This window comes from Schistocerca piceifrons, chromosome 6 (assembly GCF_021461385.2).
Source record: "Schistocerca piceifrons isolate TAMUIC-IGC-003096 chromosome 6, iqSchPice1.1, whole genome shotgun sequence".
Classification (NCBI taxonomy): Eukaryota; Metazoa; Arthropoda; class Insecta; order Orthoptera; family Acrididae; genus Schistocerca; species Schistocerca piceifrons.
Genome location: NC_060143.1, coordinates 319,442,382 through 319,457,125, shown reverse-complemented (window position 1 = coordinate 319,457,125; position 14,744 = coordinate 319,442,382). Strand labels below are relative to the sequence as shown.

Sequence of the window (14,744 nt, the reverse complement as noted above, 5' to 3'; positions counted from 1 at the left end):
CAATTCCGGCACGGTAGCTCAGCGTATATGGTCAGAGAGCTGTCTGCCATGGGTAAAACAAAGAAAAACTGACTGTCGTGTAACGTAAGCCCCGATCAATGCAGAGAGAAATAATGATCAAAATGAAGAAATGAAAATAGCAAAGCGCGAGCCTGGAAACCGACAGGTCGCGAGATCGAATCTCGATCGGACTATGGGTTTTTCAGTCTTCTTTTAACCTAGCCTAAACAATGTGAGGAGTCGCCGGAAACATTACCTTGCTCGGATTCCACGCGAAACTGTAGGTCTGCTTCGCCGGTTGGATAACTGGGGGTAGGTTAAGGTCACGGAAGTCGCGTGGTGTCTAAAGCGAGTATTACATGACAATCCGCGGCGAACAGTACTGGTCTAGCGGACAGCCATCTAACGGTGGAATGGGTGAAACTACGAAAATTAGCAGACACATTATCCGCGCGCCAGAATAGAGAGCGGTCCTAAAACTGCCGTCAATCCGCGCATGTGCAGTAGGCAGCGATAACTCGTGCATGCGCAGAAGGGTGTAACATAGTGCTTTCTGCTTGTTGTTTGGTTGTTGTTAGACGGCTAGTGGCTAATTTCAGATTTTCGTGTTGAGGATTTTTCGCATTGGGAATCTTCCGCATTTTTTTCAGTAAGCAGGTTTCATAAATGCAGAAAAGAAACTTTTTTGTAGTAGATTCTTTTAAAATAACTTTGTGAAAGGATTTTTTCTGTTGATAGCTTGGTATTCTAGAAATGAAATGGAGCAAAGAGGCGTTAAGCGTCTTAATTCAGGCATACAGCGAGGAAAGGTGTACATGTGACTCGCTTTATCAAGATATGATGCATCGGCGATCGTTTCTTTCTGAGTGATAAGCATATAACGACACACGATGATTTTCGATTTGAATCGTAATGCCTTAGCTTACGAAAGTTCATGTTTGTTTTGACTGCACTTCTTGTTTATTTCAGCACGCCAGAAAAGAGAAACTGGCAGTGATTGGCGACAATGTCGGTGCAGTTTCGATTCAAATGGCTCTGAGCACTATGAGACTTAACATCTGAGGTCATCAGTCCCCTAGAACTTAGAACTACTTAAACCTAACTAACCTAAGGACATCACACACATCCATGCCCCAGGCAGGATTCGAACCTGCGACCGTAGCAGCAGCGCGGTTCCGGACTGAGAAGCCTAGAACCGCTCGACCACAGCGGCCGGTCGTGCAGTTTCGCCAAGTGCGATAGACGAGGACTGAAAAACTCTGAGTAGCACTTATATACCGTATATTCAAAACTTGGAAAAATAGCACAAGTACACGTTTAAGTATTGGTCCTTTCAAGTGCTGCAAATTGCAGTGCATACATCCACAACAACTTTTGAAATGATGGGCTGTGCCAGACTCTTAAAAGGCCATTCGCCAGGAAACGTAATGTTACAACCAGCCTGCAACATAACAGGGCGTTTACCGGCTGGTATGATCACAAAACGTATAAACATATAATTCTTACCTTTAAGAAGATGAGATAGCCTCTCTCATGACTGTGTCACACTTTCTGATTCCATCTTCTATCATAGACAGCAGCTTCTCGAAAAAGGCCATGTCCATCTTAACGATGTTCCGAAATTCTTGCGGTACTTCGGGTCTCAGTTCTTTCATTAACAGTGAATATATTCCCCTGCCTTTGTCCCTTCTTTTCCGCCAGGATCGAACCCAACTTTTCGTCGCCGGTCTGCCCTAATCCGAAGATTTACTGTCACTTCCAGGGCAATAGCTCCAAAAACAAGTGGATCCTCCATGTGCAATATGCTGTATAAATGTAAATTTCGATATACATATACCTGTGTAACCAAGTGTCGTAATAGTAAACTGTTGAGTCTGTGATTCAGAACAGTACTAACCTATATAAAAGAAAAACCAATTACTTAACAAATAACGGTAAAAAGCAATTTCTTATTAAATAGGAACTCTGAGCTCACATAAATAATTTGGACGTATGACGTTCCAGTATATCGTATTGTCGCCCTTGAGTTGAGCGCTGTAGAACGAACGACTTTACAAGACATCAGACAGATCTATTTTCTTTTCTCTCGTATCGTCTGCTGCTGCGCAAGCGCGCTAGGTATATACCGCGTGGATGGTGTAAAATAGGTCGCAAGTGAAACAGTCAGTAGTTACAGGTATGCACGTGGGGGGGGGGGGGGGGGGGGCGCTGGTGCACAGGTGTACGGTTTAGGCGCATCGTGTAATACGGGCTTAATAGAACCAGGGTCCGCCCCCGGTACCTGAGTTGTGCCGGCACGGTAGCTCAGCGTGTTCGGTCGGAGGGTTGCTCGCCCTTTGTAATAAAAGAACTGAGTAAAGGAATCAACGATCAACTTGAAGGGATGTCTTGTGACGTCCGCCCAGACCAAACGCAACGGAAATAAAAAAGTGGCCAGCGCGACAGAATGTCAATCCTAAGGGCCCGGGTTCGATTCCCGGCTGGGTCGGAGATTTTCTCTGCTCAGGGACTGGGTGTTGTGTTGTCCTAATCATCATCATTTCATCCCCATCGACGCAAAAGTCGCCGACGTGGCGTCAGATCGAAAGACTTGCACCTGGCGAACGGTCTACCCTACTGGAGACCCTAGTCACACGACACTCGAATAGAATCAGGGCTCTGGGCCATAAGAAATTATTGTTATTATCTGGATGATGATGATGATGTTTGGTTTGTGGGGCGCTCAACTGCGCGGTCATCAGCGCCCGTACAAAGTCTCAATTTTTACACAGTCCAATTTTTTTACGCGATCCAATCTAGCCACTCTCACGAATGATGATGATGAGGATGAAATGATGAGGACAACCCATACACCCAGTCCCCAGTCAGAGAAAATCCCTAAACCCGATTGGGAATCGAACCCGGAACCCCGTGATCCACTAGGAAACGAGCTGTGGACTTTACTGCCTGGAGAAGTCCTTAAGTTTGTACGGAACATTCCGAGTGCGAGACATATTCGCATTTGTCCGGCTTTTTAAGAAAGTCTCGTTTTTATAATAAACTGCTGGCATTTTGACACAAATTTATAATGAAATGAAAACCTATAACTTAATGTATTTTTCAACACACTTTCCATCAATATTAAGTTTCTCGAACAAGTTCTTATCACCGCTTTTAGGCCGCTGATATCAAAAGCCGAAAAGCGTTGAGTACGTAGCGCTCGGTATTCACATAATGGTCGCAGAACCCAGCGCAGATCAAAATAACTTAAGACACATAACGATCAATCAGTGTCCGAATTCTATTCTCGCAAATATCTACTGCCCGAATTGGGCCATTTGGACGAGGTGCCGACTGTTGTGGCCGAGCGGTTCTAGGCGCTTCAGTCTGGAACCGCGCGACCGCTACGGTCGCAGGTTCGCATCCTGCCTCGGGCATGGATGTGTGTGATGTCTTTAGGTTAGTTACGTTTAAGTAGTTCTAAGTTGTAGGGGACTGATGACCTCAGCAGTTAAGTCCCATAGTGCTAAGGACCGGGTATTTTTTTTTTTTTCTTTTGCACGAGGTGCTGACCTCTGAAATGCTATTTCGTCTTGAGGTAACTCGTTAGATAAGAATGAAATCTTCAAATGTCTGCTTTCTTGAGGTTATGCATAGATTTCGTGCACCAAATCTTCAGTAATGGCAGAAGGACGTTCACTCTACACTTCACCATAACCATTAAAAAATGGTTCAAATGGCTCTGAGCACTATAGGACTTAACTTCTGAGGTCATCAGTTCCCTAGAACTTAGAACTACTTAAACCTAACTAACCTAAGGACATCACACACATCCATGCCCGAGGCAGGATTCGAACCTGTGACCGTAGCGGTCGTGCTGTTCCAGACTGTAGCGTCTAGAACCGCTCGCCACCCCGGCCGGCCATAACCATTAATACTGCTATCTTTAAATGTTGTAACCCATTTTCTTAGCATTCTATCAACCACAGAATTTTTTTTTCCAAAAACTTCGCTAACCTATTTATTAATTTCAAACGCATTCAAGTCTTGTACACACAGCAAACGAATCACTGAGTGTATTTTGCGCTCGGAGGGATTTTCAATTAACTGAGGCGTTTTAAATAAGAAAATGTAAACTCAGACGAATGAATCCATTATGGTATTGTATTGTATTGTATTGTATGTTAACCGGGCACCTAGAAACGACGCAGAGGCTCCGTCCCCGCCGCAGCCGCAGTGGTCCACAACCCCAAGACGACTACCGCAGTCCGCTTCACCCCTCCGCCGCCCCACACCGAACCCAGGGTTATTGCGCGGTTCGGCCCCCGGTGGACCCTCCAGGGAACGTCTCACACCAGACGAGTGTAAACCCTATGGTTGCATGGTAGAGTAACGGTGGTGTACGCCTGCGTTGAAAACATGTTTGCGCAGTAATCGCCGACATAGTGTAACTGAGGCCGACTAAGGGAAACCAGCCCGCATTCGCCGACGCAGATGGAAAACCGCCTAAAAACCATCCACAGACTGGCCGGTTCACCGGACCTCGACACGAGCCCGCCGGGCGAATTCGTGCTGGGGACCAGACGCTCGTTCCCACTCCGAAAAGCCGTGCGTTAGACAGCACGGCCAACCGCGCGGGCCATCCGTTATGGTACTTGTGGGTAACCACAGGCACGCGCATGCTAGAATAAACGCGACAGGAATGGGGCAGCGAATTGTTTGTGCATTGTGCTCCGCTCCGTAGCGGAATACTACGCACTATTCAACACATTCTTTCGTGTCTGCAATTACTTCAACATTGCAAGTGTGACTGACGCGATTAGGGGCGAGCCATGTAAATTACTCCACCTTTTAGCCGTACTGATACTCCATCTACATCTGCGTCCATTTTCTGCAAGCAAATGTGAAGGCATGGCAGAAGGAACTGCTCATTGTATCATTTATTATGACTTCTTGTTCCAGTCATGAATTGAGAGTGGGAAGAATGACTATTTTTAATTGCCTTTGTGTGCCCTGTGATTAATTTAATCTTGTCCTCACTATCTCTACTGGAGAGATACATAGGGACTTACAGTATATTCCTACATACATTATTTAAAGCTGTTTTCTGAAACTTTGTAAATGGGCTATCTCGGGACAGTAAGCGTCTATCTTGAAGTGCCTGCCAGTTCATTTTCTTCAGCATCTCTGGAACACTCTCCCATAGATCAAACGAACCTGTGATCTTTAGTGCTACCCTTCTCTGTATATGTTCAATGTCCTCCCACACTCTTGAGTGATATTCTACGGTGGGTCGCACGAGTGTTTTGCAAGCAGTGCCCTTCGTAACCGGAGTGCATTTTACCCAATACTCTACCAGCAAACCGAAGTCAGCCACCTACTTTATCTACGGCTGAGCCTATGTGATCGTTTCCTTTCACATTCCTACAAACTGACACAGCACGGTATTTATACAGCTGATAGATTCCAGTTATGACTCGTTGATAATGTACTCATAGCGTACTGTTTTTTTTCTGAATATTTAAACCAGCTGTCGATCTTTACACCACTTTGAAAGCTTATCAAGATCCGAGTGAATATTTATGCAGCTTCTTCAGAATGTACTTCATTATAGAGACTCTGTCGTCTGGGAGAATTGTGAGGTTAATTGTAAATTGAAGGGGATCACTGCTGTCAGCTGCAGCGGGACATTACGCGGAATCAGCGGCGACGAGTGAAAATGTGTGCCGAACCGGGATTCGAACCCACGACCTCCTGCTTACTAGGCAGGCGCGTTAATCACTGCGCCATCCGGGACCGCGTTATCACAGCTGCGCGGACTTTCTCAACACACCTTAACATCACTCCACACCCCCACCGAGTGCCACACATACGCAGTCCCTGTCCATTGACTCCTGTATCGGATAAACACTCTCCAGGAAGAAACTTGAATAAAGTTCTGAAAACAACAGTTATCACAAGCAGTCCATACAAACAGAGACTGGAAGAATCGGAGAACAAAAAAGCGTAAAAACGAAACAACACTTAGGCCTCTAAGACGTATACAGAATCATGCAACCTAGAAGTCAACTACAGCTCAACTCGTGTTTCCTTTAGAAGTTTCAGAAGTGTCTAGGCCTTGGTCTTGGTAGGAGTCTTGGTTCTGTGCCAGTGATATAAAAGACGACATGACTCACTGTTTGTTATGTAAAAAGTGGGTTCATGACAAATATGCTACCGTCAGAAAATGTTCCGTTGTGAAAACTTTAATTAAAGTCCGTGTGACGAAAGTCAAAAAGTGTAGGACTGTCCAAGTTTTGCTGTGTGTAAACATAGGCTTAAGTAGGCGACTACGAATAAAATTTCAGTAATGGTTTTCATTATATGTTTTCGAATACTTTGTATGTGGCCGGCCGAAGAGGCCGTGTGGTTCTAGGCGCTACAGTCTGGAACCGCGTGACCGCTACGGTCGCAGGTTCGAATCCTGCCTCGGGCATGGATGTGTGTGATGTCCTTAGGTTTGTTAGGTTTAAGTAGTTCTAAGTTCTAGGGGACTTATGACCACAGCAGTTGAGTCCCATAGTGCTCAGAGCCATTTGTATGTGTCCTGATTTTTTTTTATTTACCTACTGTTTCTACTTTTAGCCTGCTACAGTTTGAATACATGTCATTTAGTTTCAGCTCCGAACTGTTAAAAATAGGATGAAATGTAATTTACAGATCGAGATGTTTATTGCAGTTTACAGCTATTGCACAGTAGCCCATTCATAGAAATTACTTGGCCCAATCAAGGAAACAATTCTGTCTACTGTAGTGACATGGAAGAGATAATAACTACTTAGGCTTCGGCGGTCAGTGTGATAATGGTTAAAATTCTTGTGGCTGTTGTACCGCGTCACTGTATAAAATACTATAACTAAAGAAATTAAAACCGACGTTTCGATCATGTTACAGCGGCCTTCTTCAGGATAAGACTGGTTCTGATGGCGGAGATGTGGCTCTATTTACTGCAGATAATCGATGTCAGTACGTCATTTTTGAAACTTTATTGACCTTAGAATGTAGCGAGCTAATCATGACGGAAGCGGGAGTGTAGGGAAGAAGTTATTCGTGCGCTAGCCGGCTTGTCAGTGATTTGTGACAGTCTGCAAATCATTGTTTGGCTTTGCCTCTGGCAGACGTGTGCACATTCCGCTCTTAATCTGCCCATGCTTGCGTATTAGCCAGTTACATTATCAGCAGAACGGGCCGGCTGCTTTTCTCGCATCCAATGCAAGCTGTGCCCAACCCCTGTAGGATACAGAAATGTTGCTTTCCTGGCCCTCTTCCCGCTGTGCTGCGATACGTAGCAGTTTATTCTGTATGCTTTCATTGTAGTGTTATAATAGGGTACGGAAGTTGATGTAAATACCCGAGTATCACATGACAAGGCTCAATGAAACATACATCCATTTTGGATCGTTGTAGACCAGGAACTGGTGGGTTTTATTTGCTCTTTTTTTTTCTTTTCGGCGTATTTCGGGCTTATTTTTATTTCGATACGAACAGTTTTCTCTGCAACTTCTCTCTCTTTCGGATAGTACTGGCTGTTCTCAATTCAAACCATCATCAGGTCACCTGCAATACATGTTTTCTGTAGTAATGAGAACCATTTCTGAAGCTCGAGAATCTTGTACCTAAGAACCTGAACATGCCTATTATACTGCAACACCAATTAAAGTAATGTATTGGGAGTCTAATTTCTATAACTTTAGGGAGTTCCAGTCAAATATGACCCCAGATGCACCAGTTTTAATTACTTTTTCCAGAATGTGTATTGCGGGTTTGTTGAATTCATTCTAGCAAAAACGAACGTTGTTTTTCATATTATGATAATCTAAAAAGAACATGTTTGAAAGAAGAAGCTTTTCTTTCGTACTAAGCTTTTCTCGAACTACGTTGCATACCACCAGAATGTGGTTTTTAATATCCACTGAGCCAAGTTTGATTCCAATTTAAATCAATGTTTGGCCTAAATGTAGAAAGCCTAATACAATTAAATGTCTTCAACTCCTTAGCAAATATTTCCGTACACTTGTCAGCCAATACGACTTTGTTCCCTTTCAAAACATTTATAGAGTGAGGAAACTGCTGCTCAAATTCACAAAAATGTCGACATACTCGAAGTACCCTAACAAAAGCACAGAATTTGCTTTGCGAGACGCCTACATATTTGTTTGAAGCTGCCTCATAAACACACGACAGCTTTTCCCCTGCTGGATTTGCGCTCTGCTTCGTGACTGGTACAGTATATGTTCCTCAGTTATTAATTTATCCTCAGTCTCCTTTATGTTTGGTTTGTTCATTTTGCTGCGCCCACCACTATGATAAATGAGCAGTAGAGAAAGTCCCTAGGCAAACATATACCTGACTAGTGACATCGAATGACGAAAATATTGCTCAAATTCAGGATTTTTTTCTCCGTACTGGAATGTAGACAAAAGGAATTTGCTGAAATGAATAAAGCATACATTGAAGTTTTCACTGGAATTTTTTTATTGAGAAATATTAATATCTTCACTGAGTATTGGGATCTGATAGGAGGTAGATCCACAATTGTCACTGCAACTCCGGTTGCGGTTATCTGAAATATGAAAATAACATACCACCCTATTCCTTACAGACGTAATTTTAGTTCACCGTAGCGATTTTTTGGCGCAGTTATAGATATTTGAAACAAATGCCCATTTTTGGACCCCTCATTTTTGGCTGAAAAAAATACTAAATATCAACATAAAAAATTGGCAACGATAACTGAAGAGAATTCAATTTGCTTTAAGGGAGACCAAAAATCATTTAAATCGGATGAGAAATTGTAGCGTGGGTGACAACTATGCCGAAACACATGGTTTTGAGAAAAACGCGTTTAAACTTTGACAGGTATTTATGGTACAAAAAAAAGGAACAAGGTTTGAAACTTACGGAATATCGTCGATACCTGGTCGTATCTCCCCGATTAGTGGATGGCCGCTTTCTGCCACTTTGACGTAATAAGCCATCATTCTCATCCTCAAAGCCCTTTTCGTCGCTGAGCGCACCGCTTCTGGCGTCTCTATCTTCACAGAATCGGCGCATTTCATCGCCGATTTTCATATGAAGGGCATCTGCCACATGCATTAATGCACTATGCCCTACACTAAATAGCCATACGGCGAAATTTGAAACAACGTTGACAATTTCGCTTCTGCTGAATCTTATTTTTGAAGCGTGTCTCCAAATTAGACTATTGAAACTTTCGATCACATTTTGAGTAAAACTGCCGAACAACGCTCCAGTAAATCAGATTTACTCAGAAGCGGTATACGTAGCGGTGGCGGCATGGATAACGAATTGTGGCAACCGGTTCTCTAGGGCTGAGGGGCGCCGTGCACGCTTCGCTTCAGACGCTCACAGAATCGTCGCGCATAGTATTTTGGAGAATAATTCTTCAATTTATATACGAGAGTGAGTCAAATGAAAACCTTAAATATTTTTTAAATATTATTTATTGTGAAAAAGTGGTACAAAGCTGTATCACTTTTCAACATAATCTCCCCCACGCTCAATGCAAGTCCTCCAGCGCTTACAAAGTGCATAAATTCCTTTAGAAAAAAATTCTTTTGATAGTCCGTGCAACCACTCATTCAATGCGTGGCGTACCTCTTCATCAGAACGGAACTTCTTTCCTTCCATTGCGTCTTTGAGTGGTCCAAACATATGGAAATCACTTGAGGCAAGGTCTGGTGAGTATGGTGGATGAGGAAGACACTCAAAATGCAGGTCTGTGATTGTTGCAACTGTTGTACGGGCAGTGTGGGGCTTTGCATTGTCTTGTTACAAAAGTACGCCTACTGACATCAATTCACGTCGCTTTGATTTGATTGCTGGCCGCACACGATTTTCTAAGAGGTCTATGCATGATGCACTGGTGACAGTGGTCCCTCTAGGCATGTAATGCTCCAAAATGACGCCTTTTTCGTCCCAAAAGAGAGTCAGCATAATCTTCCCTGCTGATGGTTCTGTTCGAAACTTCTTTGGTTTCGGTGGTGTAAGTGAACCCAGGTTTCGTCACCAGTAACGATTCTTGCAAGGAAGCCATCACCTTCTCGTTCAAAGCACCGAAGCAGTTCTTCACAAGCATCAACACGTCGTTCTCTGATTTCAGGAGTCAGCTGCCGTGACACCCATCTTGCAGACACTTTGCGAAACTGGAGCACATCATGCACAATGTGGAGTGCTGACCCATAACTAATCTGTAAACATGCTGCAATGTCATTCAGTGTCATTGGCGGTTTTCCTTCACTATGGCTTCAACGGTTGCAATGTTGTGTGGAGGAGCATCTTCCACTGAAGTCACACCATTTGCGACCTTCCTACTCCATTCATAGACTTGCTGCTGTGGAAAACATGCATCACCGTACTGAACCTTCATTCGTCGTGAATTTCAATAGGTTTCACACCTTCACTACGCAAAAACCGAATAACAGAACGCTGTTCTTCCTTGGTGCAAGTCGCAAATGGGCCGGCCATCTTTATACTGATACTGCGACGGTATGTGTGCATCTGCGCTATGCTGCCACCTACATGCTACACGCTGTTTGTAGCATGCTTACCAACTTACAGGATAACGGCGCGAAATTTCGATTTGTTGTTACAGATTTAAGGTTTTCATTTGACTCACCCTCGTAGATTCGAACTCTGCCCGTCTCGGGCGAGGAGCAAGTAACTATTTCAGACGAATTTAGTAATTCTTGACTGCTTTTTCAAATAGTTGGAAGTCCCCAATAGCACACCACAAAATTAAGACCTTCATTTAGCACCTTTCCAATCAAATATTGATTTCCCGTGGGCCTTGCACTAGCCGAGCAGTCACGAAGTGTGGCGGACAAGCCGACTAGTGTGACGTCACAAGTTCGTTGCAGGGTCCGTATATCTCATAGGCCCTATTCTGCACTCACAACATATTTCTATACTCATGCATTGAGATACGGTCGAAATGTTGGTAGGTTTTCAATTGAAGTTTTTATACAATGACGGGGTACAACACCCAAGTAATTTTAACCATCAAGAGAGAATGTTCAACTTACACTCAAAATACGCTACTGGCCATTAAAATTGCTACTCCAAGAAGAAATACAGATGATAAACGGGTATTCAATGGACAATTATATCATACTAGAACTGACATGTGATTACATTTTCACGCAATTTGGGTGCATAGATCCTGAGAAATCAGTACTCACAACAACCACCTCTGGCCGTAATAATGGCCTTGATACGCCTGGGCATTGAGTCAAACAGAGCTTGTAAGGCGTGTACAGGTACAGCTGCCCATGCAGCTTTAACATGATACCACAGTTCATCAAGAGTAGTGTCTGGCGTATTGTGACGAGCCAGTTACTCGGCCACCATTGACCAGACGTTTTCAGTTCGTGAGAGATCTGGAGAATGTGCTGACCAGGGCAGCAGTCGAACATTTTCTGTATCCAGAAAGGCCCGTACAGGACCTGCCTACAAGCGGTCGTGCATTATCCTGCTGAAATGTAGGGTTTCGCAGGGATCGAATGAAGGGTAGAGCCAGTAGAGCCACGGGTCGTAACACATCTGAAAGGTAACGTCCACTGTTCAAAATGCGTCAATGCGAACAAGAGGTGACCGAGACGTGTAACCAATGGCAACCCATACCATCACGCCGGGTGATACGCCAGTATGGCGATGACGAATACACGCTTCCAACGTGCGTTCACCGCGATGTCGCCAAACACGGATGCGACGATCATGATGCTGCAAACAGAACCTGGATTCATCGGAAAAAATTACGTTTGCCATTCGTTCACCCTGGTTCATCGTTGAGTACACCATCACAGGCGCTCCTGCCTGTGATGCAGCGTCAAGGGTAACCGCAGCCATGGTCTCCGAGCTGATAGTCCATGCTGCTGCAAACGTCGTCGAACCGTTCGTGCAGATGGTTGCCTTGCAAACGTCCCCATCTGTTGACTCAGGGATCGAGATGTGGCTGTACGATCCGTTACAGCCATGCGGATAAGATGCCTGTCATCTCGACTGCTAGGGATCGAGGCCATTGGGATCCAGCACGGCGTTCCTTATTACCCTCCTGAACCCACCGATTGCATATTCTGCTAATAGTCATTGGATCTCGACCAACGCGGGAAGCAATGTCACAATACGCTAAACCGCAATCGCGATAGTCTACAATCCGACCTTTATCAAAGTTGGAATCGTGAAGGCACACATTTCTCCTCCTTACACGAGGCATCACAACAACGTTTCACCAGGCAACGCCGGTCAACTGCTGTTTGTGTATGAGAAATCGGTTAGAAACTTTCCTCATGTCAGCACGTTGTAGGTGTCGCCACCGGCGCCAACCTTGTGTGAATGCTCTGAAAAGCTAATCATTTGCATATCACAGCATCTTCTTCCTGTCGGCTAAATTTCGCGTCCGTAGCACGCCATCTTCGTGGTGTAGCAAGGAGGATTTTGTTACACATTTTGTTCATGTGCTCCATGTACATCTACATCTACATGATTACAATTCGCATTTAAGTGCTTGGCAGAGGGTTCGCCGAACCACAGTCGTACCATCTCTCTACCATTCCACTCCCGAACAGTGCGCGGGAAAAACGAACACCTAAACCTTTCTGTTAGAGCTCTGATTTCTCTTATTTTGTTTTGATGATCATTCCTACCTATGTAGGTTGGACTCAACAAAATATTTTCGCATTCGGAAGAGAAAGTGACTGAAATTTCGTAAATAGATCTCGCCGCTACGAAAAACGTCTTTGCTTTAATGACTTCCATCTCAACTCGCGTATCATATCTGCCACACTCTCTCCCCTATTACGTGATAATACAAAACGAGCTGCCCTTTTTTGCATCCTTTCGATGTCTTCCGTCAATCCCAACTGGTAAGGATCCCACACCGCGCAGCAGTATTCTAACAGAGGACGAACGAGTGTAGTGTAAGCTGTCTCTTCAGTGGACTCGTTGCATCTTCTAAGTGTCCTGCCAATGAAACGCAACCTTTGGCTCGCCTTCCCCACAATATTATCTGTGTGGTCTTTCCAACTGAAGTTGTTCGTAATTTTAACACCCAGGTGCTTAGTTGAATTGACAGCCTTGAGAATTGTACTCTTTATCGAGTAATCGAATTCCAACGGATTTCTTTTGGAACTCATGTGGATCACCTCACACTTTTCGTTATTTAGCGTCAACTGCCACCTGCCACACCATGCAGCAATCTTTTCTGAATCGCTTTGCAACTGATACTGGTCTTCGAATGACCTTACTAGACGGTAAATTACAGCATCATCTGCGAACAACCTAAGAGAACTGCTCAGATTGTCACCCAGGTCATATATATAGATCAGGAACAGCAGAGGTCCCAGGACGCTTCCCTGGGGAACACCTGATATCACTTCAGTTTTACTCGATGATTTGCCGTCTATTACTACGAACTGCGACCTTCCTAACAGGAAATCACGAATCCAGTCGCACAACTGAAACGATACCGCATAGGCCCGCAGCTTGATTACAAGTCGCTCGTGAGGAACGGTGTCAAAAGCTTTCCGGAAATCTAGAGACACGGAATCAACTTGAGATCCCCTGTCGATAGCGGCCATTACTTCGTGTGAATAAAGAGGTAGCTGCGTTGCATAAGAACGATGTTTTCTGAAACAATGCTGATTACGTATCAATAGATCGTTCCCTTCGAGGTGATTCATAATGTTTGTATACAGCATATGCTCCAAAACCCTACTGCAAACCGACGTCAATGATATAGGTCTGTAGCACGTCATCTTCGTGGTGTAGCAATTTTAATGGCCAGTAGTGTAAAATATTTCGTACAACACAGTTTGTTCAGGTGCCCGATCGATAGGCACCTTCCCCTAACTTTGGTCACTTACGTCGTCAGATCAGCATTTTGACGGCAACCGCTCTCGGTGACTGTGCAGGCGGCGCAAGGCGCTGTGCGGCTGGAGGGCGACGTCATCACGGCGAACGGGTCCATCCTGAGCGGGCAGCTGGGCGGCGGCGGCGACGACTCGAGCTCGGGCGGCGGCGACGCGGCGTCCGTGTGCAGCTGCTCGTGCTACCCGCGCGCCTCGGCGGCGCAGCCCCGCTACACGGTGCGGCGCGCGCCCGGCCGCATCCAGCACCTGCTGCCGCTGCAGCCGCTCGCGCTGGCCACGGGCGCCGTGACGCGCGGCGACCTGCCGCCGCTGCACCCTCACCGCGCCTCTATCTGACGGCCGCCCGCCGACGCCGGCTCCTGGTGCTACCAGCGCGTCAAGAGCCTGTCGCGCCGACGCTGGAACTCGGTGCGCTAGCGCAGCCGGCGGCTTCCGTCGGACTCTCGACTGCGCCACTGTCGCTGCGGTTCCGAAGCGAATACGGCGAAATAGGTTACATCTGCTCTCTGTTCGATACTGACAAACCTCAGCAGTTCCGTTGACGCGGGACCGTACCCGTACGTCTCGACTGCGGAGTGGGATGACACCACTTCCGTAAATGGCAACCTCAGTTCGGCCAGAATGAAAGAACACTGTTGCCAGGCTTATACTGAATAGCTTTACACGAGAGCTTACCCACAAGATCTGAGATATTCGGGAGGATCTCTCATTAATTTCACAGGGAACGGCAAAACGGTTTCGATATTTCGTGACAATTAGTTCTGCGAACACTCGCTACTAGTCGGTAAGCGTTACACGTTCCACTTTTCTTCCAACTGATACCGAATAGTGACTCTT

At 45.4% G+C, this 14,744-nt stretch overlaps 1 protein-coding gene and 1 non-coding gene across 2 annotated transcripts in view; one reads left to right on the top strand and one right to left on the bottom strand.

Moving 5' to 3' along the window:
• LOC124803293 overlaps window positions 1–14,243 on the top strand; it is a 104,962-nt gene extending 90,719 nt beyond the window's left edge. Inside the window, exon 4 of the mRNA XM_047264476.1 lies at window positions 13,950–14,243. Within this exon, the coding sequence (XP_047120432.1) occupies window positions 13,950–14,243 (294 nt within the window). The remainder of the gene's footprint in view (window positions 1–13,949) is intronic.
• Window positions 5,702–5,776, bottom strand: Trnat-agu. The gene has a single exon. It is a non-coding gene; the product is annotated as a tRNA-Thr (tRNA).
• Window positions 14,244–14,744: the final 501 nt, after the last annotated feature.